Below are 26,225 nucleotides of genomic sequence, written 5' to 3' on the forward strand. Positions count from 1 at the left end.
GCATCGAAGTCGACACATTCTTAGACGCACTAATAATCATGCAACATCTGATCTGAGATCTCACACACGCCTGTCGAATGCCTTCTCGACCGGCTCAAGATGCCTGCTTCAGGGATCAAGAAACAAAAGAAATTCGGCCACCGTCGACACATTGCTAAGCCAAGGGCTTCGCTGGCTTCCATCGAGAAAGAGAAACGCCAGTCTTCGTTGACACAGTTGGACTTCGTCAGCACACCACATACTTCCACCGAGATCATATCCATACCGAGTAGCTATGAGGACGAGCATGACTTTGCGGTAGAGCAGCCTAGGAAAAGGCGACGGGTATCTGGCGGAGATGATGATAATGGGGAGGACGATTGGACTCCTAAAGCAAGGGCCATATCCAATGCTAGGCGTCGGTCAGGAAAGATCAAGCAGGAACATGAGTTGGAGAAAGGGCAGCAGACTATGACGCAAATGGATTTTGTGCCTTCGTCGTTCGGGCGCCGGACGATCGACGATATTGTGGATGACAGCGAGGGCGAGGACGATCTGGACCACGGACCGGCGAGAAGGGATGTTCCTGATGTCTCGCGAGAGTCAAAAACGAAGAGAAGGTTGCCATGGTTGGGGCACATAGATGATGGTGTTGTGAATAAATCTGCATCCAGGCGGGCGGTTTCACCTGCGAAGGAGTCGAGACGACTGAGCCCTCGGAAGGAGGATCCGGTCCCCCAGGAGCTCGCACTTCACAGCATTGCTACTCATGATTTCACTACTCCGAAGAAATCAGCTCGACATCTGGAAATACCATCATCGCAGACGCCTCCTAGCATCAAAATGTCTCCAACCCGCTCGCAGAGGTCAGAGCGACGACTGAATCCAGAACAGTCACCATCAAAGCTCAAGACCATGCGAAGGTCTCCATTAAAGGAGAAAAGCACAAATGTTCCGCCGCCCCGATGGCAACAGGAATCACAAGAAAGTCAAAACCCAACAATGAAAATGCTGCAGCAAGTGCGTATGCGCACAAAGATGGGCAAGGCGCCTTTGCATGAAGAAGCTCCCATGCCACCGCCGAGAAGACCTCATCGGCCAGTACTAGTCGAAGCTACGCAAGCCAGCGAGCAATCTGCGCCAAAGCCAGCATCGCCTCGGAAACTGAAGAGAACTACCACCATCCAAGATTCCCAAGTCTCAGATGAGAATATCATGACCCAGGCACCTCCAGCACTGCATCGGACCTTGACTGTGCAAGACTCGCAGCAGGAAGATCTCGACTTGTCAAGCCAGCTCTACCGCAGTCTGTCTGACCGCGAGAATATCAAAGACTCCCAAGCATATAACGAAACTCACGACGATCACGACTATGACGATCCAGGTCCACATACATTCGACCCAGTAAGCGCTGCTCTGGACAGAGACGCCGCCCGTTACGCCTGGACACAGACCCAGGCGCCACGCACGCAGCACTCGAAGACTCTCATCGCGGACAGCGAAGCCGAAAGCGACGAAGAGGAAACCTACGAGGACGACCTCGACCGCGGCATCGGCCCAGCCTCAGACCACGAAGATGAAGACGAAGTGATCATGCTTCCGAATCCCAAAGAAGGGCCTTCGCAGGAACTCTGCAGCGACGACCTGCCCGCTCCCATCGGCGAGCAGGACAAGACACCCATGCAGCCTACCCCACTCGCCAAAGAATCCCACTCGAACTCTAGATCTCCACCATCCTCTCCCCCTCTTCCCCGACCTAGCCGGGCCGGCAAAATTACGCCGACGCAGTCCTCGCCGCGCCACGACTTCGCTTCCAAGCAAGACGCTGTACAACAAGAAGGCGACCTTTCACCGCCGAGCTCACCCAGTCGCCCCATCAGCCCAGTCGAGAAACCCCTTCCGGAGACTCAGGCGTTGACTATCTCGAGCTCGCCCCTGCCGCTGCCGCCCTGGAACTCGTCGGGCGATGCGGGTTCAAGGTTCTACGCGCAGCAGAAGCGGGAGGAAGGAAGAGAAGAGCCAGAGAGCCTGGTCGATTTCAGCTTACCGCCGCCACCGCCGTTGGGAATGACTTCGTCGCCTTGGAGGTGACGAGTGCTAGGCTGCTGTATATCACTTTTCTAGAACACGAGCACTTAATGAGAGTTGGAAACCGGAACACTTCCGTCCGTTCAGATATATCGATTTTTTCAAACAGAAAACGTTACCTACGTACGCCTAATTTCCCCTATTCGTGATCCTGAGTCGCTTCGCTACCTCCCTGCCATGCACACATGCCTTTCAAGGCGGGTCGTCTTGATGTCCTTGCCGATTTGCCCTCCGTCGTAATCAGTGGAATCCTTCTGACCCATGGGAGAAAGACTCCTCGTCAAAGAAATAACAACTTCGTCGCGACGTGTTCACACCATGCGTTTATGCGCTTAAGAGGCAATAGCATCGGCCTCAGCCTTGGCATCGGCCGCCTTGGCCTCGCCAACGGGGTCGGTGATCAGCCTGGTGATCTTGCCGATGGCGATGGTCTGGCCCTGGTCACGGAGGGTGAAGCGGCCCATCTGAGGGTAGTCCTCGAAACGCTCAACGCAAACGTTGCTAACGGCGCCGGTGATCTCGAGGCGGGCAATGATGTTCATGCCCTGCTTGGCGAATCCAGGGGGCTTCTTGCTCTTGCGGTTGGTCTTGGGCTCGAGCTTGTGCAGCAGGGCGGAGAAGGTGACCTCTTCGGTGGCGGAGTGGACGTGCAGCACGCAGTTGAAACCGGCGGACAGGATGGACTTGAGCTCCAGCAGGCGGATCTGCGCCTCGAAGGCCGTCACGCAGTGCACGGGGCGGCGCGGGGAGCAGAGCACGAAGCCGGGCATGATGTCTTCTTCTTCGACACCCTTGATGCGGATGCGGACCTGCTCACCGCAGGCGGCCATGGGGATTTCGTCCTCAGTTTCGCCGAAGAGGGCGGAGATGGTGATCTCCGCTCTGCTGGGCATGAGGATGTACTTGGCGTCCTTCTTGATGACACCGGCCTCGATCTTGCCTTCAATCATGGTGCCGAGGTCGCGGTACTTGGCGGCGATGGGCATCATGAAAGGCGCGTTCACCTTGCGCTCCAATGTCTGCATGTTGTCGAGGTATTCGAGAAGGGAGGGCGCGTCGTTCCAGGGAGCGACTTCCTTGGGCACGCGATCCTTGATACCGAGGGTTTGCTGCGCGGCGACGGGCATGAAAGTCAGGTCGGTCTTGGGGTTGTATCCCAAGCCCTTCAAGAAGATTGTGAGCTTAGCAAGACACTCGTTGTAGCGATCCTGCGACCATTCAACAGTTGCGTCGTCCATCTTGTTGACGACAACGATGAGCTTGTTGATACCCTGAGTCTTTGCAAGGACGGCGTGCTCACGAGTCTGACCGCCCTTTTCGAAACCGGTCTCGTACTCGCCCTTGCGGGCCGAGATAACCAGCACACCAACGTCGGCCTGGGAAGCACCAGAAACCATGTTGGGGACGTACGTCTTGTGACCGGGGGCGTCGAGGATGGAGTAGCGGCGCTTCTCAGTCTCGAAGAAACCCCTACCGACCTCAACAGTCTTACCCTTGGAGCGTTCTTCTTTGGTCTGGTCAAGCGCCCATGACAGGTACCATGATTCTCTGCCCAATTCCTTGGATTCTCTCTTGTACTTTTCCATTGTTCGCTCATCGACCATGCCGGAGGCGTAGAGGATGCTACCACCGAGGGTACTCTTTCCAGCATCGACGTGTCCCAAGAAGATAACGTTCACGTGCTCCTTGCCGTACATCTCCTCGATGAGCTCGTCCCCGACCTCGGCTGCCTGCTCCTGCGCAACAAGATCGGCTCGTCGCTGCTCGGCCTTCTGCTCAGCCTTCGACGGTGTGGGGGATTGACGGCCAGAGGCGGTAGGGGAAGTGTTGCCGCTGGCGGTGGCCGACTCGCCGGTCTTCTCGACAGCCTTGGCCGCAGTGACTGCCTTGCCGGCACCAGGAGCGTCGCTGGCCTTGTCTTTTGCGGAAGGAGCTGGCGATGCGGCGGGTGAGGGAACGCCCAGAGAGAGGACCTTGGTGCCGCCGACCTTCTCGGCCTTTGGCTTTGCTCCAGTGTCATCCGCGCTCAAGGAGAGGGTCTTCGCAGGTGCCTTAGCACCAGTATCTTGTGCACTCAGTGAGAGCGTCTTTACGGGAGCTGCACCAGCAGGCTTGGGTGCCGCAGCAGGCTTTGGCTGTGAAGCAGTAGGGAGTGCCTCGCCGCGCTTAGCAAGCATAGGCGCCTGCTGTCGCTGCTGGGGAGGGACGTATGATTGCTGAGACTGCTGGTACTGTCCGTAGCCCTGCTGTCCGTAGTTCTGTCCGTAACCCTGTTGTCCGTATTGCTGGTAGGCCTGCTGGCCATATCCACCTCCATACTGGCCGTACTGGGGGTAGCCATACTGCTGACCGTATCCACCGCCGTACTGGCTGAAGTTGCCGGGCTGAAAGGATGCGGCGCCAGGAGTGAAGCTAGAAGCACCAGGTGTGAAAGTGCTCGCGCCGGGAACGAAGGTGTTGGGGCCCTGCTGCTGCTGTTGCTGGAAATTCAGGCTCTGCTGGGTCTGCTGGGACAGATCCTCGTCGCGCATCTGGTCTTCCCAGCTGTCGGGGGCGCCGTTGGCCATTTTGTGTGAAATCCCGGTATGTGTAATGTCCCCGGTCGTGTGTGTAGTCGATTTTGGGGAGTGGCCGAGCGAGTGAGGTTAAAAGAAGATTAGGCGTAAATGGTCGCGGGCGGTATGAGTGGGCGGGCTGCGCAGTGCGCCGGCCAGTTTTTGGCGGGGCTGCTGCGATTTGGGCTCCCACCCTGCCCCAAATTTTCGCGTCCTCAGGCTTGCACTCTGGTTTGGGCTGTGACGATGATTGGCTCGTGCTCACGTCCGCATGCGTTAAACGTATGAGGACCATCTCCATCAAATGCAGAGGCATACACATTACGAAAGATATATACATCCAGCTTCTTTGTAACTTTCAAGACCTTGGATCGTAGTCTTCATCCCGGAAATCAACAACACGCCTGCCTCTCTTCTTCCATCTCCTCAAGGGGAAAGTTGTAGCGGTATCGACCATGCCTGCCTGAGGATAGGAAACCTTTACGTCCGGTTCTAGCGCGAGTGGACCGTTTGTGATGGCGGTCTCCTAATCAGTTGGTTCACTGTATCATTAAAAGGTGCGAATTTCGGATTCGCACGCCACCGACACACGCTGCCATGGAGAACAGCGTTACTCAGGCAGCAGAATCGACAGTAGACGCCGCCGGCTCCTCATCAGGAGCGAGTAGCGTCTACGCTGACGACATGTCCATTGACTGGGACGCCATAATCAAGGAATATGACGATGAATTTGATCAGGAAGTGGGTCACATTAGGCGCCTGATGCCCAGGTACGTGAAGCGCCGACTGAAGGGTGCCCGAATTGACTGACAAGAGTAAGACTGGTCGGACAACTTGTGCTCGGGTGCGGTGACTCCAAGTGCAAGAAATCTCAGTGTGCCACTGGCGCGAGGAATGCTACAAGGGCACCGACTCGGAACTATAGTCCACGATCCGCCAGGATTGTCGCCTTTGCCTTGCTCAGTCGACCAGACCCCGACGCTTACCTCTGCGAGTACTATGAGGCGCGGATGCAAAGTGATTCAACAGAGTCTGGCGAAAGACCTGAGCCTGAAGAGGGCCCCAAAGATCCGACTTCTCTCACTCAGCTAATGGCAGACACCGATTGTTTCAAACGTCTAGCTAGGGGCGAGCATGTCGAGAGCTTGACCAGACAATCCGTCGACCCAATCTCTCTTCGAGTCGCAGCTATCACTAGAAAACTGCAAAAATACCACGAGCGACCTTTCCTTGATGATCAGACAGTCAACCCCCGCTTCGCGAGGAATCAAGAAGTGGCGGATGTATTGGCAGCCGCTCTCAGTCTGTTTTACGACATGCTCCCAGATAATGACCATCCTTCCGACTGGCAGACACTTGCATATTACGTTAATCACGGCCGCGCCACGCCTTCGCAGGGTCATGAAGCAGGACCCGGTCTCGCTGACGTGGACGCTCTATTGCGCGCGTTCGACTCTGACCAAAATGTTCGCTTGTGCTCCGAAATCTGCAAGGTCGTCGCTCTTCGCACACAGGTGGAAGACGTCATGGTCAAGCCCAGAAGACATTCTTTGGGCACTGGCGGACTCTTGACGTATGTTGCCAATCATGTGGACAAAATTGCGCGCGCCCGAACAGCAGACAAGCTTTCGAAGAGAACGGATGAGACCACTCCATGGGTTCCATGGCCTTATCCGCTCTGGTTCAAAAAGGCATTCATCAGGGACTGGGATGGATCACCAATCGTCAAGCGCGGCTCGATCGCGTGCGGTGCTCTAGAGCTTTTGGAGATGCAACAGTGGATATGGAATCGCTGGCATCCAACCCGGACATCAGATGCAAACCTGTTGCCTTATGTCTTTAAAAAGATGAACTTGACCGAGGCCATGCGGAGCTGGGCAACACAAAACCCTCCGTTGACTACAATGTCAAGGCATCTGCTCTCGTTTCCTTTCCTCTTCACAGCGAGTCAAATTCTCTTGTACTTTCGAATGCAGAATCACTTGCGGATGAGGTATGTTCTACGCCTGTTTCCTTGGATGATTACATGGTTGACTTAAATTGCTCCAGGGAAGCGAACAAGCAAGCTCATGTCCATGAGGACATTTTTGATCGCCATGTGGCGACCAGCGATGCTGCGAGTGTAGAATGGGATGCGCGCTCTACTGAGGTCCAGCACCTGCGCGACTTTTACCTACTAGTGACCATCCGGAGGGAAAGAATCATTCAAGACGCCTTTGATCAGCTCTGGCAGCGCCGCAAGTGCGAGCTGGTCAAGCCACTCAGGGTCCGTCTTGGAGAAATGGAAGGCCATGAGGTCGGTCAGGACTTGGGAGGTGTTCAAATTGAGTTTTTCAACTTGATATGTACTGCAATTTTTGCCGAGGACAACGGTAACGTGATCACATACTCGAAGGCCACAATTACACCGCTAACAATGAGCCAGGAATGTTCTCTACAGACGCCATCACAGGCCTTTCCACAATCCGCCCCGGCAGCTTACAGCCTCTCTACATGTTCGAGTTATTCGGCTTGATACTCGCCCTCGCCTTGCACAACGGCATACCAATCCCCGTCAACTTCCCCCTGGTCTTCTACAAACAACTCCTCAACCAACCCTACGGAAGTCTCGACGACCTCGAAGAAGCCTGGCCCACCGTCACCCGCTCACTCCGCGCCATCAACGAAGGCGCCCACGAAGGCCTTGACTGCGAATTCCCCCTCGAAGCCAACGGCCTCCGCATAAGCGTCGACGAACACACCATCGCAGACCTCCAAAGCCAACTCGCTCTCCAGCAACACACCGACAAACCCCAGCCCTTCACCCTCCAAACAACCGAAACAACCCCCCTCGCCAACCCCACCAGCAACCCCCCACCCTCCCCCCTCTCCTGGCCCGGCTGGACCGTCCTCCCCCCCTCCCCATCCACCCCTCCACCAACCCCTCTCACCCCCCAAAACACCCCCGCCTACACCCGCGACTACGCCCTCTGGCTCACCACCCTCTCCGTCCTCCCCCAACTCCTCGCCCTCACCCGCGGCCTCCACACCCTCCTCCCCCCCTCCACCCTCGCCCTCCATACCCCCTCCACCCTCCGCTCCACCCTCCAAGGAACCCCCCACCTCTCGCTCCCCGCCCTCCGCTCCGCAACCCACTACGAGCACTACGCCCCCAGCGACCCCTACATCGCCTCTTTCTGGCGGATCCTCGCGCGCTGGGACGAGAAGGACCAGCGGGCCTTGCTCAAATTCGTGACGGCGGCGGAGCGCATCCCGATCACGGGCGCGGGCGCGCTGACGTTCAAGATCGCGGGCGCGGAGCGGCTGTGGGGCGCGCGGGAGGAGGACGAGAACGAGCTGCTGCCGACGAGCTCGACGTGTTTTGGCACGCTTTATTTGCCAAGGTACAGGGATGAGGAGACGCTGGAAAGGAGGTTGAGGGTTGCGGTTGAGTTTGGGGGGGTGGGGTTTGGGGTTGCTTGAGGCGGTGTTGGTGTTTGGGATCGAGCGTGGGTGCGGAGGGCAGGGGAGGAGGGCGTTGGAGGCGGAGGGTTGGGGGACGATGGCTGGGGCGGACGCGCGGGGGAGGATTGGAGCGTGAGGCGAGAAGATGAAGTGGACATGAGGTGAGAAAGATTCTGAGCCTTGCATACTATCTTTCATGATCAAAAAGTCAAAACAAATCAAACAAACAAGCGAGCGTGGTAGTGCGCCGCAGAGCGGGTTCCCGGGCCATCGTTTGGTACATTGCACGTAGCAAAGCAAAATCCCCCATCCAGTGGTAATAGTAGTAGTAGTAGAAAACTCCGATCACAAAAATTCATACTTGCCAACGGCACCAATGGTTCGTTTCCCTTTTCGGAGTCATTTTCCGTTGTTCGCCGAATATCGCCGTTCCCGCGCTTCCCAATCTGCGTATTTTGTCGTATCGTTAAAAGGCCCGCCGCTTGCTACCTAGTAGCAGCGGCAACCATCTTGTCCCTGCAACAGCAGTGGCCACTCGAAATCGTCTACTCGCACAATGCAATCGGAAATCGCATCGCCTAAGACGACTTCTGCGAGCCACCCAGCTTCTTCAGCACGCGCTCCCAGCTGTCCTGCTCAAACAGGAGGTGGCCCTTGCCCTCCGGCTCAGGCGGACCCGCGTTGTCGCGCTCGTTCTCTTCCTTGGTGCGGCCGAGCTTCTTGAGGGCCTTGTCGACGTGGTCCTGGTCGACCATGACGCCGGACTCGGAGCAGCGGGCTTTGGCGCGGAGTTCGGAGCAGAGCCCGTCGAGGTCGAACTTGCCGTCTTGGAAGTCTTGGTTGGATTGCAGTTGGGACCTAGAAAGGTTGTTAGAAGCGAGCATCTGGAAGGAGAGTGGAGGAATTAGAGCGTACCATATGCTGTTGCAGCTGATGAGCTTGCCGGAGCTGTCCTTCTTCATGTTTGTAGGGGTGCTGGCTTGGCCGTTGTATTGCTGCTGTTGCTGTGACTGGATACCTTGTTGAGGCTGCGTGTTGGGCAGACCGTAGTCGTCGTCTCCGCCGTCTCTGGTCTTGTCGATTTCGGCCATGAGGTTGCGGCTCGGAGCCGGGGTTGACTGCTGGCTCGGCTGCGGCAGATTTTGCAGGATGCCGAAAAGATTGCTGGGCGAGGAGTAGTCAACGGGTCCTGTGTTGAGGGCATCGTCGAAGAAGCCTCCGCTGAAGTCATTGCTGAAGATGTTGTCTTGGCTGGTATCTCTGTAGTCTCCAAAGAGCACAGGGTCGAAGGAGTCGAGCTGGGGCACGTTGTAGGTTGGGTTTGCATTGTTCATGTCGAAAGCACCAAGATTGTTGTTCGCATACTGAGAAGACATGAAAGCATTGTTCGTATTCGCGGTCGCATTCGCATTGTAGGTGTTCTGGAGATTCGTCTTGTCGTAGCTCTCGGCCGACTTGTCCTTGTTTTGCGGGCTCTCATGGGAAGGCTCGGGCGATGTACCACAAGAACTATTTGTGGTACCGTTGGCATTCCACTGACTGAGAGAGCTCGCACTCGGCGAAGCACTGTCGCTGGTGTTGCTGGTGCTGTTGAAGCGGAAGACGCGGTTGTCTGGGATGCCAGCTGTCGTGTCGCCACCATTATTGTTGTTGTTCTGGCCATTCCGATTGTTGAAGTAACCATTGTTGGACTGATTGACCGTCTTAAGTATGCTGGGGCTGAAGAGGTCGCCGAAAGGATCATTTCCGTTGCCACCCATCTGAGGAAGAGTCGTGGCGAAGCCGTGCATGTTGTCGTTCGTGCTGTACGGGGCGAAGTTGTAGTTGACGGCTCCGTTTAGAGATGCGGAGTTGGCAGGGCTGCCAGTGTTCGAACCGTTGCTCTGCAAGCTGCTGGGACTCTGGCTGTTAATTTGGCTGTTGCTGTTGCTGTTGGCACGGTTGAGCATCGGCTGCTGAGCTTGTGTTCCGTATGCAACATTGGCACCAGGTGACTGGTTTGGGACTGGAGGCGTGACGCTACCACGCTGGCTGTTGTCGGCGCTTCCGCTCTGAGAGCCATTGGGGAACATCTGGCTGCCTGGAAGGGCGCCAAACTTGGGAAAATCGAACTGGAAGTTGTTCTGATAGTTTATCGAGCCATTGCCGGCTCTAGAGTGCCCACCATAGGTCGATGACGGTGGCGAGCCTCGACCGGTTGTGCCATTGAGGGAGAGGCGTTTTCGGTAATCCTTGAGCTCTGTCTGGAGACGGTCGACCTGAGCTTTCAGCAGGCCATTCTCATGTTGATCGGCCTCACGAGCTTTGGCAAGCTCCTCCACTCTGGTCTCCAAGTCTTTCAAATGCTTCTCCTTGCGCTCTCGGAAAGCGCGCTGCGCAGCGCGATTTTGTGCTTTTCGCTTCTGCGTGGGCAGTCAGCAAGTGCAGGTTTACGGGGCAACTCTGGTCGATGAAAAATGAAGGAATCAAATTGTGAGACGGGAAAGAGGCTCGGGTGCGCAGTGTAGTGCAAAAGAGGTACAGAGATGACATTGTTCGTGCAAAGAGTGCGATCTTACCGTCGTGGGCTCGTTTGTGAGAGGCTTCCTACCAGGCTTCTTCGAGCCCTTTTCACCCTCCTGCAACTCTTGACGCTTCGCATCGCCTTCTTCTGGCGATGCATTCTCATCGGGGCTTTTGCGCTTGTCGTGCTGCTCGGGCTGGCCGTTGGCATCTAGGCCGGGAAGCGCGCCGATCATCTCACCACCCAGATCGGCATTGTCAAAATCGAAGCTGGCGTCGCCGTCGAGGTAGTCGAGGTCGGGAGTGAAGTCGGTAATGAGAGCGTCCATGTTGGCTGGACTCTGGTACAAAGCGCCGCCGCTCATGGGTTTGGAGTCGCGTTGCACAGCAGCGGAGCTAGTGGGATTTGTAAGGCCGGTATCGCCGACTGAAGGGTTTGCGCGCGGTTTCTTTGTCGCTTGAGAGTTGAGAGCGGCGACGAGAAGGTCTTGCTGGTTGGGAGACAGATATGGGTTGAATTGCTGGGTCTGTTTGGGTGGCTGACTGGCCATTGACTGGTGGTGTGCGCTGCGCTCGAGATTGATGGACGGTCTACTCAGAGTGAGGTCATCAGCGCCGACGTTCGACTCCAGACTGATGAGCAGCGGGCTGGGGACGGCGATGATGTCAAAGGGTGGTGGTGGTAGGAAATTGAAACAAGTGAGAGTAGGACTGAGGATGTAAGACGAGCGAGATGGCCTCAGCCGCAGGCGGCGCAAGAACGCGACGGGGGTGTGTGCACTGTGTGGTGTGGTGTGAAGGCGGGGTCGGCGAGCCAGAGAGGAAAGGCGTGGGCGTGGGCGGAGGCGGACGAAGGCGGAAGCTCACCTTGCGAATGCGCAGCCGTCTGGCACGTGTATGGCTCGCCTGGAGGGACGATTGGGGTCGGGACAGGCAGCGGCGGCGGTGGTATGATGGGAGCGTGGGTGGAGGTGGAGGAGGAGACGTCAGAGAGGAAGAGCGGCTACGACACGAAGTGAGCAGGCCGGGGCGCGGCGAGGAGGGTCTGCGGTCTGCGGGTTGGTGCACGCAAAGATCCTGCAACGAGGGCAGGGCCTGAGGGCGCGGTGGAATGGCCCTCCGGCTAGAAGTCTGGCACGCGCGGTGATTGGAGAGGCAGCAGGGTGTTTCGTGGGGTTCTCGACCTTCAGCGTGGATTACCAATCCTCCCAGCCTGCTCTGAGACTAGAGACGTCGCCGGCCTTCCATCCGCGTCGGCCTGGCGCGGAAAGGCGACTAGAAGCCGCTGGCCGGACCCTGCGCCGCGCTTTGTGCTCCCTTGCCCTCAAAGAGACCAATTGCGAGTCAGTTGCCTCGTCCTTGTTCGTCACCGCCTGTCTGGTGTGCGCAGTATAGGGTACAGTATGTACATTCGTATGTGCAGTAGAGCCTTATCATGCCGGTCTGATGTCCTTGGCTGCTTGACTTCAAGTACAACGTAGGAGGAGCTGGTGGTAAACGCATGCCTCGCATGCCAGGCTCCGGGACCGAGAATCCGGGTTCAACAGTCCAGCATCCAATTGCAGACTTGAACTCAATTCGAAGTGACAACACAACTTCAATCTCCCCTACCGAGCAGTGTACCAGTCTGTCTCCGAAGACATCATTCGCCCTAGAGAGGTCTTTCACCTGGAACCACCGTCCCTCCCATGCTGTTGTCTGTGGAAGGCGCGCGAATTGGGTGGGAGAGGATTGAGGTATTCTTTGCCCGCTCTGATCGCTCTGTTCTACAGTTGTATCGACATGTACAATGAACAGGATCATTAAGAACCAGATTGGCATCCAGAAAGCGATCTTTCGTCTGCATTCAGTGGCTCGTGTGGCTCGTGCTGGTGCGGCAGATGAGAAAATACAGGTAAACACTCCTTTCCTCGCTGACGTCTGTAGTACAGCGGATCGGAATAAAGTGGATTGGCGTTGTCTTTGTGTTCCATCTGAGGGATTGATCAAGAAAAGACAACGGTGTTTGTGGGTGTATTGGTCAATGCCATGTTGCGGCGGCGGACATCGTCCCGTGTTCGCAGTCTGATATACGAGCTGAAAGTATGTGGCGTCGCATGATCAGAGCCAGTATGGATAATGGGAGGCTCGAGTCTGAGGGTAATGATAAGAAGCTGTTTGGCTATTTCGATCATTTTGAGAACATCAAGGGTCAAGATGTATGATCGTCAGCTCCAAGATTGATAAGCAATTTCTGCTAATGAGCGAGAAGTGAGGTGCAAGCCACAAACTTTTGGTGAGAGGCATTCACGCGCCCCGCGTTTTGTTCGCCCTTCCGCGCGTGCCTTCCTCGTCGCATCACGAGCGTTGCTCACAACTTCGCAACGACACTCTTTCATTCGATTCACACACCACCATCCTCCTGTCACTACATCTGCATCCTCACCGCGCGGCCGTGCTCCGCAAAACGCGCTCACCACAACAAGAACGCCGAGGCGAAAGGAAGAAGAAGCGTAACGTACTTGAATCAGCCTCTACTTCCACTTGTGTACGGCTACTAAAGTCACGATGAGCCAAACCGCCAATCTCGACCAGCTTCAGGAGGAGCTGTCCTCCCACTACGAACTCCTCGCACAATATGACGAGCTCCTCACTCTCGCGCCAGACGACGCCGAAGTCCTGAGCGAGAGAGCCAACGCCCAGTCCGAGATCGCAACCCTCGAAAAGCGCATCGCAGCCGCCAAACAACCCAGCAGCCAGGCCGACGCGACCCCTCCGCCGCCCAAATGGGATCCCACAAAGCACCCTAAGTTCCGCAAGGCCTCGCCCGAGGCGCCGCCTCCCCCACCCCCCGCCGACGACACGCCCACCGTCTTCAACGCCAAAGACCTCGTGCTCGCCAAGTGGAGCGGCGACAAGCAATTCTATGAAGCGACCATCATCACCAAGACCGGCAGCTCCGCAGACCCGGTGTACACCGTCAGCTTCAAGATCGACAACTCGACCGAGACGAAGCGCAAGCACGAGGTGCGCGCGATGCCCGGCAAGAAGCGCAAGGCGGACGCCGCAGCGCCCGCCGCGCCCTCGATCCCGCCGCCGCCTGCGCCGGCCGAGCCGGGCACCATCTCCGCGCCGCCCGTCATCGACAGGGCCGCCGCGCAGCGCAAGGAGCCCAGCATGGTCAGCGACGGGCCGACGCGCATGCAGCCGGAGAAGAAGAAGCTGAAGGGCGGCAAGGTGATGGAGAACAAGAAGGCCAACTGGCAGAGTTTCATGCAGAACGGGCCGAAGAAGGCGAGCGCCGCTTCGGGGCTGTCGAAGCCGAAGCAGTCGATGTTCCGCACGCCGGATGCGCCGAACGCGAAGGTTGGGGTTGTTGGGTCTGGCGCGCCGATGCAGAAGGATCAAGGGAGGGCGAAGTGGGGAGGTGGAGGTGCTAATGGGCGCTGGGAGGGCGCTGAGGAGGATTGAGGTGGGATAGGAGGATTGGAGCAAACACGACACTAATGATGAGGCTGTACGCGAGAGGTCGGTTTTACGGGGGTTGCAGTCCTCTGGGGAGTTGCAGTCCTCTCCAAGCGCTCAACCACCTGAGCAGCTGTATGCGGCAGTGCAGATACACTGGCGCTACCACGGGGACGGAGGTCATCTTATCCCTCGCCACGGGCACATGAGAAGTATCCATATATCCAGTTCTATTCGAATACATGCTGAGTCAAACGCGCAGTTCTCGCTTCTTCTCCATGTGATGTCAGCTTGTTGTCTCGCGCGAGTATTAGCTGCATTCTCCCTCTTCTCTTCCTCTTGTCCGGCATTGTAGAGCTGGGTAGGAGGGCAGCACGAGTTTGCGTAGTGTATGAGGGGTAAATTGTAGTAGTTGTTGCTTCAAATGTGGTCCGTCATGGTCGATCACAACATTCGATAAGTTGTTGTAGCTTTTAACCGATATCAGCTACACGTTGCACACACGCTTTTTCCCAATGTAGGTCCATTTCTGAGTTCCTGGTGAATATGGTGGTAAGTCATGATCGATCGCAACGTACGAGATGTTAGTTCTTCGTCAGCCAGGATGGAGACGCAAGGCCGCAGTCATGTCGTACTCGGGGTCTCAAAGCACAGTGACCTACTCAAGTGGGGGCAATTGTAAAACGATCGAAATCAGCACCAGAATCACCTTCCCTCACATATCGGACGCTGTAGCATGTTTCTGAATTATTGGTCGTCTCACTGAATGTCAAAAGCTCATGACAAATTGTCGTTCACTGGTTGGCAATTGGGAAATATATCCCGTGAGACTCAGTTCACCACTACCCCAACGCTAACCCTTGTAAATCCATCGCTCGCGGTTTCCGACACCTCTAGCTCGCCTATCCACCGCGTGATATTTCCAATCTCGATAAAGACCTGCAATCTATAGCTACGGGAAGAATCACGGTAAATGCTCGAACAAATAGCATTCAGCAATGTGTCTAGGTATGTCTCCCACTGTGGATCACTCCCACCACGACCCCGCGCACATCCCCCACATGGCTTCGTGGCTTCGTCTGCCGTTGCCCTAAGCCGCCTCCAATTCCGCTCTTGACCTCATCTCTTCTACTACCGAACAGCCCCGCCCGAGGCTGGTCTTGGGGAGGAGGAGGCTCGTAAAGCAAAGGTAGGAGGTATTGTTTCCGCTGTTTCCTTTGTCTTCATTCCGCACCCATCAACATAAAAAGGCGAGGTCTTCTTTGCTTTCGCACTCGGAAAGACACTCGCATCTTGTACACGACGCAATTGCTGTCTCGCTGAGTCTCTCGTGACGATCTCCTGTCTATAGCCTCGTCTTACACCACGGCGTATCTACATCTACCTGTCGTCGTTTAATCCAAAGAATCAACTCCACGCAACTCCTATCCCTCTCTTCACAATGCCTCACGCCACAGAGTTCACCCCGAACGACTACCCTCCCTTCCCCAACGACCCCTCCCTGAAGACCGTCGAACTCCAAACCATCTCCTTGACCAAACTCCTCTCCGAAGATGCCTCCGAGCAAGACCGCGTCTTCGAAGCCTGCAAGACCCGAGGCTTCTTCTACCTCGAGCTCGCCGGGTGCGAGAGCGGCGAGACGATCCTCAAGGGTGCCGACGAGATCTGCGCCATGGCCGAGGAATTCTTTAAACTGCCCATGGAGCAAAAGGAGGAGCAAAGGATGAAAGAAGGGCAACTGGACGGGTAAGTCCTCCTCTTCCCCCCCGCCAACCCCATCCCTAAAGACATCACACTAAAACAGACCCAGCTACAAACGCGTCGGCGCCACCGTAACCGACTCCTCCGGAACAAAAGACACCGCCGAATTCTTCAACATCGCCAAAAACGACCTCACCCTCCCCGCCTCGCAGTCCGACAAAATGTCCCGTTCCTGGCCGCCCCTCATCATGTCCCACCAGCCGCTCCTCAACGCCTACATGCGCGCCGCGCACGCCACAGGCCTGCACATCCTGGCCCTCCTCGCGGCCCGCCTCGGCATCCAGCCCGAGGACATCACCTCGCGCCACCGCCTCGAGCACCGCTCCGGCGACCTCGTGCGCCTGACCCGCGGCCCGCCGCGCGCGGACCCCAAGATGCCCGAGATCCAGACGCCGTCGCACACGGACTTCGGCAGCATCACGGTGCTGATGAACTGGCTGGGCGGGCTGCAGGTGTGGAGCGAGAGCGCACGCAAAGCTGGGCCGCTCGAGCCGGACTCCGAGGGCGAGTGGCTGTGGGTGAAGCCGAAGAGGGGGCATGCGGTGGTGAATCTGGGGGATGCGATGGTGAGGTTTACGAATGGCGCGGTGTGCTCGGGGAGGCATAGGGTCGTGCCGGCGCCGGGCGAGCAGGGGACTTGGCCGCGGTTTAGCGTGGTCTACTTTGTGAGGCCGGAGGATGAGTGTATTCTTGGGAGACTGGAGGGCGAAGGGGTGCCGCCTTTGCCAGAGGGGGAGGTGGATGAGGGCTTGACGGCGAGGGAGTGGATTATGAGGCAGGCGAAGGGGTTGGGGACGCAGTTTACTGATAACTGAGAAAGGGAGAACGGGATTGGATCATGGCGTTCGTTGTGTATTTTTTCTCTAGTATGCAGGGTATCTTGCTTTTTCCGTCCCATGATGTCGTGTATATGCCGTCGTATCTTTTATCTCTTCAGGCCCAGCAGACCCTCTACCCGACGAGTCCACGCCCAACCGTCTCACCACCAGACCTAAGGACAACGCCACTCCCCTTCTCAACAGCAACGCCCTCCTCAACCACAACCTTCACCTTCACAACCTGCCCCGGCATAACAACCCTCGGCTTCCTCTTCACGACCTCCCCACCCCGCTTCTCCCTCAACTCCGCCATCCCCGCGATCCGTCCAGGCACATGCAAGCGCCCAACATGCACATCGACCGCGCTCGGCAACAGCGTCCCGATCGCATCGACCTCGACTTCAAACTCCTTGAGAACACTAACAGGCCTCCTCGCATCGCAAAGCGTATCGCCCGCCTTCAGATTTCTCTCAAGAGACTCCATGTCCCCGCTGTCGAGGTGCAGCGTCGCCAGCTGGCCGGCGACGGCGTAATCGCGCGCCTCGTTGGCGACTTCGACGCTCTTGACGACGGCCTGCTCGCCGCGCGGGAGGACCACGATGCTGTCGCCCGCTTGCACGGCGCCGGTCGCCAGCCGGCCGGAGACGGAGAAGGGGTTTTGCACGCCGCCGCGGAAGATGTCTGTGATCTGCATGCGCAGAGGTTTTCTGACGTCCTCCTCGCCAGTGTGGACCGTAGCAGCCATAGACTCCAAAGCGCTGGTAAGCGTTTCGCAGCCCTCCGCGACCCATGACGAAGCGGGGGAAGCAGGCGCTTTGGCGACATTGTCGCCGCTGAGGCCAGAGCAAGGGATGACCTTGATCTTCTCGTCCTCGAATCCCGTCTCCGCGAGCAGCTTCCTCACCTCCCCGCCGACCTGCTCGAACAAGCCCCTATCCCACTCCGGCGTCGAGCCGTCCATCTTGTTAACAGCGACAATCATCCTCTCCAACCCCACCGCGCGCGCAAGCAGCACGTGCTCCCTCGTCTGGCCCTTAAGCCCGCTCTCCAACTGATTCGCGTCCACAACCAAAACACCCAAATCCGCCATCGCCGCACCACCAATCATATTCGGCACGAAATCCCTATGCCCCGGCGCATCGAGGATCGCAAAATCCGCTTTCTCCGTCGAAAAGAAATGCTGCGCGATATCGACCGTGACGCCGCGCTCGCGCTCGTCGGAACTCGTGTCCATGACCCACGCGAGCGCGAAAGACCCCTTGCCCTTCTCGGCGGCCTCTTTGCGGTACTTGTCGATGTCGCGCTGGGGCACGGCGCCGGTATCGAGGAGCAGGCGGCCCATGAGGGTCGATTTGCCGTGGTCGACGTGGCCGATGACGACGAAGGCGGCGGAGGGTTTGAGAGAGGAGGCGGAGGCGGACCAGAGGGTGGGGATGTCGAGGTTTTTGGACTTGATTTTGGGTTGTGTGGGTGCGGGTGCTGTGGCGGAGTTCGAGTTGAGGGAGAGGTTTTCGGCTTTCTTCGCTAGGTTGTTGGCGGGGGATTTGGTTTGTTTGGGAGTGTTGGTTCCGGAGGCTTCAACGTGTCGTTAGCTAGGTGTCTTTCCCTCACTTGTTTAGACCTTTGCTTCCGCCCTGCGCGCGGGAGACGACGTCGTCTGGAGAGGGATTGAGAAAGGCGTCTGGGGCTGTCGTCGAGCCAAGCATATCGCTGACGGTCATTGACTTGCTGAGGGCTCCACTATGAGGGCAGGTAGATATCGCCCGACCAAAGGCTGTAGGAGGCGCCCTCAAATCCGGCAACTGCTCTCGTTCCGGCTCAGGCTCAGGCTCAGGCTCCGCAGGCGGCGGCGTAGGCTCCCTCTTCTTCCTCGCCGGATACTTGCGCGGCTCTGGCGGCGGCGCAGCTTGTTCCCTCCCTCCCTGCTCCGCAGCCTTGCCCAGCGTCAAGCGATCCAGCGCACTCGTCGCCTTCCCCGTCTCCGCCTCCACCGGCAAGCCCTGCTTCGCCGCCTCTGCCTTCTTCCTCCTCTCCTCCGCGAGTTTGGCCAGCTTGCTCGACCCGCCTAGCAGCTTCGGCGCAGGCCTCTTTGATCCTGTCGGCACCAGATCCCCAGCCATGTCGCTCGGCACGCAGTTCCAGGAAACGTTCGCGAACCAGCCTCTGGCCGGCGTCGTCGTCGTCAAGGCATCCAGAGGCGGGCTACGGTCTTCTTCCCTCGCAGACAAGTCAGTCGACCGACCCGCTTGCTCGCAGCCCCGCCAGTACAGCAGCCCTGCCTCCAGACCCCTGTCGCAGGAAAAGAAGTAGAGAATCCCAGGGGTCCAGCTAGTAGCTCCCGCGCGGCAGCAGCAAAGACAATCACAAGGAAAAAGAAAAACTCACCTCCAGCCTTCTCCTGCGCCTGATCGAACTTGCTCTTCGCCTTCTCCTTCTTCTCCACCTTCGGCTGCTGCTTCGGCTGCTTCGCGTTCTTCAGGTACGCCACGCTCTTGCCCACGTCCCAGAAATAGTGCCACAGCGCGTCTTCGATTTCCTTGGTGGTGGTGGGGATGCCGGCCTCGTCGAGCTCGGCGCGCACGACGGGCGTGAGGGAGGCGAAGTTCTGGCGGTCTTCGTCCGTGAGGCCGTCGTCGCCCGCATTGTTGCCGTACTCGTCTTCGGAGCCGGAGTAGAGGTCGTCGTCGTCGTAGTCGATGTCTTTGACGCGCTTGTGGCCGGACATGTTGACTGTGCTGAGTGGGGAAACACCCACGAATCGCGGAGTCGCAAAAGGAGCCTTTTGGAAGAGTTTGTAGGGTTTGGAGAGAAGATAGAGTGAACAGGAGGTTATTTGCTTCAGAGGAAAGTCAACAATCAATGCTCGTGAAGTTGATCAACGAGACGACTCACAAAAGTCGGTCACGTCACACAGCCCACCAAACCCCCACCAGGCGCGCTGACCGCCAAGAGGGAGCGCCTCAGGGCGCCCGCCAGCGAAGGACGGACTTCTTTCTGCCCAACCAACCACGCTTGACGCGCTTACCAGCACTTGGCTGCATTCACAAATCGAGGAATTGCGAAGCAACATCTGATCGACTCGCACCAAGCAGCTATGGAGCTACTTGTATGGCTTACCAACAATCATCATCGCACATTGCCATGTGCTCAGAATGGATGACTTTTAGCGACATACAATACACCTGACGCCAGAGAGTAAAACAGTGCGATCGATCTTACGAAGAACCAGGCACTCGGAGGTTGTGAACAAAGTATTTCTCTCTCTCGAGTATCCGAAGATACAAAAGCAAGCAATCTTCCAAACCACTTCGACCCATCTCGACCTCACCCTATCTCTCCCTCGTCTCGATAAACATGAAACATAAATAATCATAAAGGTATCTCACATCAGAAACTCCACCATCAAGGTTTTTGTGAGAAAAAAGCAAAAAAAAAAAAAAAAAAGAAGGCCAAAAGCCCAAACCATCGATCAAACAAGACCTCCTCATCAACAAAACCCGACCTCCCTCGACATCGAGCCCTCACAGCGCCAAAAACCCAACAACACCAACACCTACCAGCAACCCAACTCCCTCCAACCCCATTCTCCCAGCGCCCGAATCCGGCAACCCCGTCGCCTCACTCACTCCTCCACTCGACGGCCCCGCGCCAGTGCCCAGCACCGTCGCCGTCCCGTTCCCGTACGGCGTCGCGCTGACGCTCGCCATGGTCGTGGTGGTGTGCGTGTGCGTGTCGTTGACCGGGCGCGTGGCGGTGACGGTCGCGACGACGCGCTGGACGGTGCGGGTTAGGGTCCAGGTTGTTGAGGCGGTGTTGGTGTCGGTCGCGGAGGCGAGGGTGAGGAGGAGGGGGGTTAGGAGGGCTGTGGTTGAGAGGCGCATGGTTGATTTGGTGGGTTGGTTGATTGATGATCTGGTTGGAATGCTTCGATGGGTTGGACCCTGAGGTTCTGGAATGGCTTTGCTGTTCCGATGATTTGGGTGCTGGGTTCGATGGATGACGCTGGTGTGGAATGTGAAAATTGGTTTGTTTGTTTGTTGATGGGCTTCGATGGAAATTGCGCAGAGATTGTGCGATTGCGATTGCTGTGGTAGTCCGGTAGGTACGAGATTGGTGAGTGCGAGAGCAATGGTCGACTTTGTCGGTTGTTGAGAGCGCTGATATGGTGAAACGACAGGCGTCTGAGACTTGTTTGCGCGCTGTCAAGCGAGTGTCGCGGCGCAAGTCAGTGTGTCAAGAATAGACTGCGACGGCGGCAAAAGTTCTTGTTGTAACGAGCGACGATTGTAAAGACTGTGTAAGCGGATCGTAGGTCAAACGATCGCGGCGTGCTTGTCCAGCAGCAATGGGTGTTCAAAGAGCGTGGGTGGGGCGTCAGGTATACCAGAATATCGCAGAGACGAAGAAAAACCTGCGCGCTGGGGCGCCAACACTGACCTCGGGAATATAAGGTGTGCAGCCATCTGCCAACAGTACCGGCAGTGGGCGCAAAACCTTGACCGAATCTGCATGGTCGGTTAAGGTTTTGCCCTTCCAAGCAACGAGTACCGGCGATTCATTGGAATCCGGTGGTGACTATTGATTGCGGTATTCGATGACACGACATTAGCTATCCGAAGCGACGGGAAATTGGGCGGCGACGCAAGCGAATCAAGCCACCCGGTCTGGCGGTGTTCGCTGTGCTGGTCACATGGTCACACCACCGCGATGGAGTCGTCTCTGCCTCTCGCTAGCCGCCGGCTGTCGCTGCTTAGGGCTGGAATGTCTCAACTGCGCATCGGGCCTTGGCCGCAGTGCAGCAGTGCACGGTTGTCTTGTCTGCGGTGTTTGCTGGCCTGATCTTGTGAGCCGTAACATATTGCGACTCTTCGCCGCGATTGCTCTTGCAACACCATCGCGTGCACAACGCCCGTACGCGAACAGCAATCAACCAACGCGCTCGCCCACGGGCCCGGAGCGTTCGTCCCGGCCGGCCATAGCGAGATCAGAAAGAACAGGCGAAATTGGGTGAAACGGTTCCTGCGCTAGCGCCCGAAGGCCCGCGCCTCAACCCCAGGTACGCACGACCGGGGGCGTGTCAAACACCCGCAGGGCAGGGAGGAACAACAACGTGGCCGCCGTCAGCGACGACCACGTCGAGCGAAAAAACTGGGTCGCATGGGCTGTCGGCATTGCTACCGAACCTTTGTCGATTGCAAGCTGACTGCATGACTTCTGATGACTGTTACCTTACCTTACCTTACCCTATGCTCCTCAGTCAGCATGCCCAATCGCTCTCTCGTCATCTCGCCTCCCCCTTCCCACGTTCGCTTGCTCGCCAAGGCCCTGTCTCTCATCTCCCCAACTCGCCAGCCCCCTCATCCCCTCCCTCCTAGCCCCAATGGCTACGCCCCCTTGGAGCGTTTTCGCTAGCCTGGGCGACACTCGGGACGGTGAGCCGGGAGTCGTCCGTCACAGGTCCAAGCAGTGGACATTCGGACACGTCGCGTGATGCCAGCGCCATTGACACTACCGTAGCGACCGGCGCAAATTGACTCGTTGGCGAGAGTAAGCGGGTGCCAGGACGACACGCTTGCCCAGCTGGGTGCGGAGCTTGACTTGATTTTCTTACACTTGGGCTGGACGAGGAGTCCCAAATTCTTGTGAGAGCGACGAGCCCAAAGCACCGCGCATTTTCATGCCAGTGGCTTCTACTAGACGTTTGTCGTGGTGAGCTAGTGCGGCTGGAAGGCTGGTGCCCTTGTCGATGTCGCCAAGAGTAATACAGTTGCCGGTGTTTGCTGCGTGGTGTCGTATGACAAGGTCAGGACAGGTGTCATTTCGTGTTCACGCGAAATGAGGAATGACAAACGCTGTGTAGCCGATTGACTATACTGAGGTTACGACATGCTCGATTCGACTGAGCGGCTCGCCAATGGTACTGCAAGGCAAGTACCTGCAAGCAGTGGTATTTCCATCTGCGACTAAGCCCACGTATACTCCCGTGAACACGTCCCGCGCAGCGTCCTCCATTCGACTCCTCCTAGACCTCGTCTCCAGGGTAGGTGTCCGTCACGGAAAGCACAGATTTGCGATGACGATACAGGTGTACTATCGAGCATCTCACTACTCAAAAAACTGGCCGACTGAAGCCTTCAACAGCCAGGTTCCCGCAAACTTGCCGCCCTTACACATTCTCGCCATAATCGGCATAACTCGGCGGCTGAATCGTCACCGGCACCGTAAACTCATACTCCTCCCTCGGCCTCGGCAGCGTCTCCACGACCGCCGCCTTGCCCTTCAACTCAAACTCCACCACCGCGCGCGCGTCATTGTCAAGCGCCAACTTGTACTTCCCCGGGTAGATGACCATATCCCCATTATCATCCGCGCGCGCCAACGAGCCCAGCGAAAGCGGCAGATCGACCGTCTGCTTGCCGCCGCGCGGGCGGAGATCGTGCGCGCGGGCGTACGAGACGAGGCGTTTGAGGGGCCGCGGGGCGGGGCCGGCGTTGGGGCTCGAGAGGAAGAGGAGGGCGGTGTAGTCGCTTGTGTGGCGCCGGCCGGTGTTGGTGATGTGGGCGCGGAGGGTTGTGAAGGGGATTGTGTCGGGGAGGAGGTGGGGTGACGTAGAGGAGGAGTGGGCGGCGTGGAGGAGTTGTTGGATGTTGTAGGATTTGCGCGGGGGGTGGGTGAGTTTGGTGGCGAAGGTGGTGTAGTGCAGGCCGTAGGCGAAGGGGAAGACGGGCTTGCCGGTGTACCATTGGTAGGTGCGGCCGGGGTAAGTGGCGTTGGGACGGAGGTTGATGTCGTAGATGCTGACTTCGTCGTTGTATGCGGCGGGATACTGCGTGATGGGTAGGCGGCCGGCGGGGGATTTCTTGCCGGTGAGAATGTCGAGGATGGCGGTGCCGCCGCTTTGGCTGGGGTATCCGACCCAGAGGAGGGCTTTGACGTTTTTGTTGCGGACGAGGGCGGTGTCGTCGACTTGTCCGCCGCCAAATTGGCAGACTACCACGGGCTTGCCGGTGCCTGCGAGCCGTTCGATGAGGTCGAGCTGGTTTCCGGGCCATTCGAGCGTCTCCCTGTCGTTTGTCTCGCGCTCGAGAGTGTTGTCCAGACCGCCCATAAAGATCACCACGTCAGCGTCCTTGGCTGCAGACACCGCAGCATCGAAGTCCTCGGTGCTGTTGGAGTTGATACCAGTGCCCTCTTCGTAAGTGACGTCCCACATGCCGTAGCCATTGAGAGCCTCCAACGGGCTGACAATATGCCTCGGAGTGCCAGAGTAAGCGCCCTGCATCTGCTCCGTCGCATTGCCGTAAGGTCCAATAAGCGCGACCTTCCGCTTCCGATCACCATCCAGAGGCAAGATGTCCTTGGTGTTCTTCAGAAGCGTAATGCCCGCCACAGCGGCTTCATAAGCCAGCGCGTCGGCCTCAGGCGTGGCGACATCAGACCAGCCTACTTCGGCATACTTGCCGCCATCGAAGAAACCAACAGTGAAAAGAGCGTTGTAAAGCCTCGTCAGTGCCTCGTCCACTCGAGCGACAGTGGTCGTATTGGCGGCGAGAGATTCGTTGAGTCGGACGTATGTGTTACCGCAGTCAAGATCTGTTCCAGCATTGAGAGCCACGGATGCCGCGTCCTCAGCGGTTTCGGTGAAATTGTGCCAGTCAGTGATGTCGCCAACAGCACCGCAGTCGCCGACAACGTAATGGTAGTCGGCGGTGAAGTTCCAGTGGTCCCTCAACACCTCTTCGAGCAGATATTCGCTGGCACAGGAAGGGATACCGAGTACGGCGTTGTAAGAACACATCACGCTACCGACATGTGCCTCCTGGATGCAAGTCTTGAAGGGTGCAAGGTAGTAGTCGGCAAGATCCTGCTGCGTAGGGTCATAGTTGTTGCCATACCGGCCAGTCTCGATGTCATAGACGGCATAGTGCTTGCAGGTGGCGATGATCTGCTTGTTGTCGAGGTCGTCGCCCTGCAGAGCCGGGACGAAGTTGCGGATGTAGTTCTGCACGTGCAGCACGTCTTCGCCGGGCGTCTCTTGGCCTCTGCCCCAGCGTGGGTCGCGGAAGTTGTTCATCTGGAGTAATTGTCAGTCAAGATCAGCGGCATATAAACCACCTCCACAACTTACGTTCGGCGCCCAGTAATCAAAGCCCGCATACCCATTATTTCCAAATGCCCTACCCTCCCTCCCAACAACCTCCCCAATAGCCTTAATAAGCTCATCATCAAACGCAGCCGCGTAGTGAATCGGCGAAGGGAAACTCGTAGCATAGCTGAAATTGTACCCCTTTGGAGTAAACTGCACGCCCGGCGCCGAGCCAACGCCATGCGTCGCCTCGCTCCACCACTCGTACGAGGGCAGACCGATCCTGCGCGCGCCGGCGGAGGCATCCACGAGGTTGAGGATCTTCTCCTCCAGCGTCAGATCGCCGACGAGCGAAGCGACGCGCTCGGCGACGCTCAAGCTCGCATCGCAGATGCCGCGCGAGCACAGGGGGCTCGTCTGGCACGCCGGCGTGAACAGGTCCGCGCCGATGCTGGCGTTGCCCTGCGGGTTGTCGACTTGCAGGAGCGTCATGCTATCCGATCCATCCGATCAGCTTTCTATCCCAGGACCCAAGGGCAGGAAAAACTCACATATAGCCCCCACCGCACTTATTCCCCGGGTCCGTGACGCACGGCTGGCACCTGCTCTCGTCGATCTCGTTCGCATTGCCGAAATCCGGCTCATTATCGCAAAAGCACTGCGTGCCGAAATTGATCCCGCCGTAGGCATACCCACGCTCGCCGCACCAGCTCGCGCAGTACGAGGGCGTCATGGCGATTGTGCTGAGTTTCGCGGCCGACAGGATGCTGACGCTGCTGTCGTTATAGCAGCCTAGGGTGGTGAAAGTGGCGTTGTAAGCTGCGGAGGAGCTGGAGGAACACTGCGAGGCATCATTTTGGGCGTGGGCGAAGGGCGCGAGAAGGAGAGGTGCTAGAGACCAGGGGAGGAGGTGTTTTGGGGGGGCCATGGTGGTGGACGCCTTGGAGGTTTGGAGCAGCGTTGGGGCGTGAGTTGTTGCTGGAAGAGGGGAGCCATTGTAATATATTGAGAGCCGGTGTGGCCAGTCCTGACGATGTCTTGCATTTTACCGCACTCTGGGAGCACCTCCTCATCGCTTGGCCACGCTAGAGAGCATAGTTCAATCCATCGATGCATTGACGACGGACCTCCAGCAGGGAGCCGTCGAGACTTGTCGTCATTACGTCTTACCTCCTGCAGCAAAGCAGTCTAAACATCAGGCTGAATGCCCTAAGTGCAGCTCGGGCTATGCCGTGCGATCGCCATCAAGCGAGAGAGGAAGCATGAAGTCAAAAAACGCTCTGGTTGTAGAAGGAGGAGGAAGCGTTCCCCGCATGAGACCCAGTTTTCCGTCGATCGCGGCGTGAGATTTAGCCGACTTCACTTCATCGACCAGGGTCGCCGTTTATAAGAGGAGATACGGCTTGGCGGTTATGACTGTGTTAGAGTTCACTCAATTGCGATCTCCAAAATACAGTACCCATCGTAAATATCAATGATCCAACGTATCATACACACTGTCCTGTCTTGATATAGTGACAATAACGAGTTCGCAACATCCCTATCCCC

General features: G+C 57.4%; 8 protein-coding genes across 8 annotated transcripts; 4 read left to right on the forward strand and 4 right to left on the reverse strand.

The window, feature by feature from the left end:
- Nucleotides 1–99: 99 nt before the first annotated feature.
- WHR41_05342 (uncharacterized protein) lies at nt 100–2,070 on the forward strand (the record flags this gene model as incomplete). Its single annotated transcript, XM_069373947.1, has 1 exon — nt 100–2,070. One exon carries the CDS (start codon nt 100–102, stop codon nt 2,068–2,070), a length of 1,971 nt encoding a protein of 656 aa, XP_069229678.1.
- A 329-nt stretch (nt 2,071–2,399) lies between these two features.
- WHR41_05343 (uncharacterized protein) lies at nt 2,400–4,634 on the reverse strand (the record flags this gene model as incomplete). The annotated part of the gene is made up of 1 exon (XM_069373948.1): nt 2,400–4,634. One exon carries the CDS (start codon nt 4,632–4,634, stop codon nt 2,400–2,402), a length of 2,235 nt encoding a protein of 744 aa, XP_069229679.1.
- A 585-nt stretch (nt 4,635–5,219) lies between these two features.
- Nucleotides 5,220–8,084, forward strand: WHR41_05344 (uncharacterized protein; the record flags this gene model as incomplete). Its single annotated transcript, XM_069373949.1, has 4 exons — nt 5,220–5,392; nt 5,443–6,615; nt 6,672–6,994; nt 7,048–8,084. 4 exons carry the CDS (start codon nt 5,220–5,222, stop codon nt 8,082–8,084), a joined length of 2,706 nt encoding a protein of 901 aa, XP_069229684.1.
- A 139-nt stretch (nt 8,085–8,223) lies between these two features.
- Nucleotides 8,224–11,729, reverse strand: WHR41_05345 (uncharacterized protein). Its single transcript, XM_069373950.1, has 4 exons — nt 11,436–11,729; nt 10,625–11,159; nt 8,982–10,468; nt 8,224–8,924 (listed from the first exon to the last, which is right to left on the reverse strand). Exons 2-4 carry the CDS (start codon nt 11,117–11,119, stop codon nt 8,645–8,647), a joined length of 2,262 nt encoding a protein of 753 aa, XP_069229685.1. The 5' UTR covers nt 11,120–11,159; nt 11,436–11,729; the 3' UTR covers nt 8,224–8,644.
- A 1,386-nt stretch (nt 11,730–13,115) lies between these two features.
- WHR41_05346 (uncharacterized protein) lies at nt 13,116–14,018 on the forward strand (the record flags this gene model as incomplete). Its single annotated transcript, XM_069373951.1, has 1 exon — nt 13,116–14,018. The coding sequence occupies one exon, from the start codon at nt 13,116–13,118 to the stop codon at nt 14,016–14,018; it is 903 nt and encodes a 300-aa protein (XP_069229682.1).
- A 1,182-nt stretch (nt 14,019–15,200) lies between these two features.
- On the forward strand, nt 15,201–16,670 carry WHR41_05347 (uncharacterized protein). Its single transcript, XM_069373952.1, has 2 exons — nt 15,201–15,758; nt 15,823–16,670. The coding sequence occupies exons 1-2, from the start codon at nt 15,454–15,456 to the stop codon at nt 16,586–16,588; spliced, it is 1,071 nt and encodes a 356-aa protein (XP_069229683.1). The 5' UTR covers nt 15,201–15,453; the 3' UTR covers nt 16,589–16,670.
- A 54-nt stretch (nt 16,671–16,724) lies between these two features.
- WHR41_05348 (uncharacterized protein) lies at nt 16,725–19,454 on the reverse strand (the record flags this gene model as incomplete). The annotated part of the gene is made up of 3 exons (XM_069373953.1): nt 18,977–19,454; nt 18,213–18,803; nt 16,725–18,166 (listed from the first exon to the last, which is right to left on the reverse strand). Exons 1-3 carry the CDS (start codon nt 19,314–19,316, stop codon nt 16,725–16,727), a joined length of 2,373 nt encoding a protein of 790 aa, XP_069229676.1. The 5' UTR covers nt 19,317–19,454.
- A 3,303-nt stretch (nt 19,455–22,757) lies between these two features.
- Nucleotides 22,758–25,605, reverse strand: WHR41_05349 (uncharacterized protein; the record flags this gene model as incomplete). The annotated part of the gene is made up of 3 exons (XM_069373954.1): nt 22,758–24,665; nt 24,720–25,170; nt 25,229–25,605. The coding sequence occupies 3 exons, from the start codon at nt 25,603–25,605 to the stop codon at nt 22,758–22,760; spliced, it is 2,736 nt and encodes a 911-aa protein (XP_069229677.1).
- Nucleotides 25,606–26,225: the final 620 nt, after the last annotated feature.

This window comes from Cladosporium halotolerans, assembly GCF_011745625.1.
Source record: "Cladosporium halotolerans strain TM138-S3 chromosome Unknown Sca14, whole genome shotgun sequence".
NCBI classification, from domain to species: Eukaryota; Fungi; Ascomycota; class Dothideomycetes; order Cladosporiales; family Cladosporiaceae; genus Cladosporium; species Cladosporium halotolerans.